Raw genomic sequence first — 1444 nt, forward strand, 5'->3', positions numbered from 1 at the left:
CTCAATTAAATACAATTATTAATTGTAATTGTAATTAATTGTAATTAATAATTATTTAAAATAATTAATAAAGAAAGAAAGCAGTTAAACAATGCTTTTTGAAATAAGAGGCTGGATTCACACAACACCCAGATAAACAATATTACAGATTAATGGTGGTTTATGAATCCAGCAAGTGTTTTTTTTAATGTCTTATATCAATTAAGTATTGTGTTGGTTTGTGAAACTTTTTTCTTTACCTTTTCAGAAACAATCCTATTGACATGGAAAACCAAACTTTTATAAAGGAATTTATTTTTCTGGGTTTTTCAAACCATCCTGATCTCTATATTTTATTCTTCTTTATGTTCTTTTCAATCTACACAATAACTTTAGTGGGGAATGTTCTGATCATTACTTTGATCAAGACTGATGTTGCTCTGCATGCACCTATGTACTATTTCTTGACAAACTTGTCCTTTCTAGACATTTGTTATATCTCTGCCACAATCCCCACTATGCTCATTAATTTTTTTCGACTCAGGAAAACTATCTCATATATAGGATGTGTTGCCCAATTGTTTTTCCTCATTACTTGTGCAGGAACAGAAAGTGTACTGTTGGCTGTCATGGCATATGATCGCTATGTGGCTATTTGTAGTCCTTTGCATTATTCCAGCATCATGAACCATAGTGCTTGCAGGAAGATGACAGGGTTCTCCTGGTTGTGTGGTTCAGCAAACTCATTGGTGCACACCCTTCTTGCATCATCCTTAATCATCTGCAAATCCAATCAGCTCAGCCACTTCTTCTGTGATGTCCCCTTGCTTCTGAAGCTCTCTTGCTCAGACACATCAGTGAATGAAGCTGTACTCCATCTAGCCAATGCTTTGATAGGACTCAACCCCTGTCTCTTTATACTTATCTCCTACATCCGCATCATTGGCACCATTCTGAAGATCAAGACCTCCAAAGGCAGAGCTAAGGCTTTCTCTACCTGTGCTTCACATCTGATTGTGGTCATAGTATTTTATGGTACTGCTAACTTTAATTATAACAGGCCTAGTTCAGGATACTCTCTGGATATTGATACTTTGATTTCCTCTCTATATTGTATTGTGACTCCCATGTTAAATCCAATTATTTATAGTCTTAGGAATAAAGAGGTAAAGGCCAGCCTAATGAAAATGAAAAAAAAAATTCTTTAGTAGTTAGAACCTAAGCAGAGAGAAAAAAGGTCTACAAGATTACCAATATTTAGGACCCAGGTATGTAAAATATTGCTTCTGCAGATACCATCCAACCTAGACATTAACATCAACCTGAAGGCTCTGTTTATTATTTCATTTGATGGTTCACCCACCTAAAGCTCTAGCACCCCAGTTATGGAACACTTCCCAAGATAACTTAACTGCCCTCTCCTTGTTTATCTTCTATACTGAAAATAAAACTTTTGTTACGCATC

At 35.5% G+C, this 1444-nt stretch overlaps 1 protein-coding gene across 1 annotated transcript; it reads left to right on the top strand.

The window, feature by feature from the left end:
- Positions 1–263: 263 nt before the first annotated feature.
- Positions 264–1187, top strand: LOC309392142 (olfactory receptor 5V1-like; the record flags this gene model as incomplete). The annotated part of the gene is made up of 1 exon (XM_081953141.1): positions 264–1187. The coding sequence occupies one exon, from the start codon at positions 264–266 to the stop codon at positions 1185–1187; it is 924 nt and encodes a 307-aa protein (XP_081809267.1).
- Positions 1188–1444: the final 257 nt, after the last annotated feature.

This window comes from Natrix helvetica (assembly GCF_964273705.1).
Source record: "Natrix helvetica genome assembly, chromosome: 4".
NCBI lineage: Eukaryota > Metazoa > Chordata > Lepidosauria > Squamata > Natricidae > Natrix > Natrix helvetica.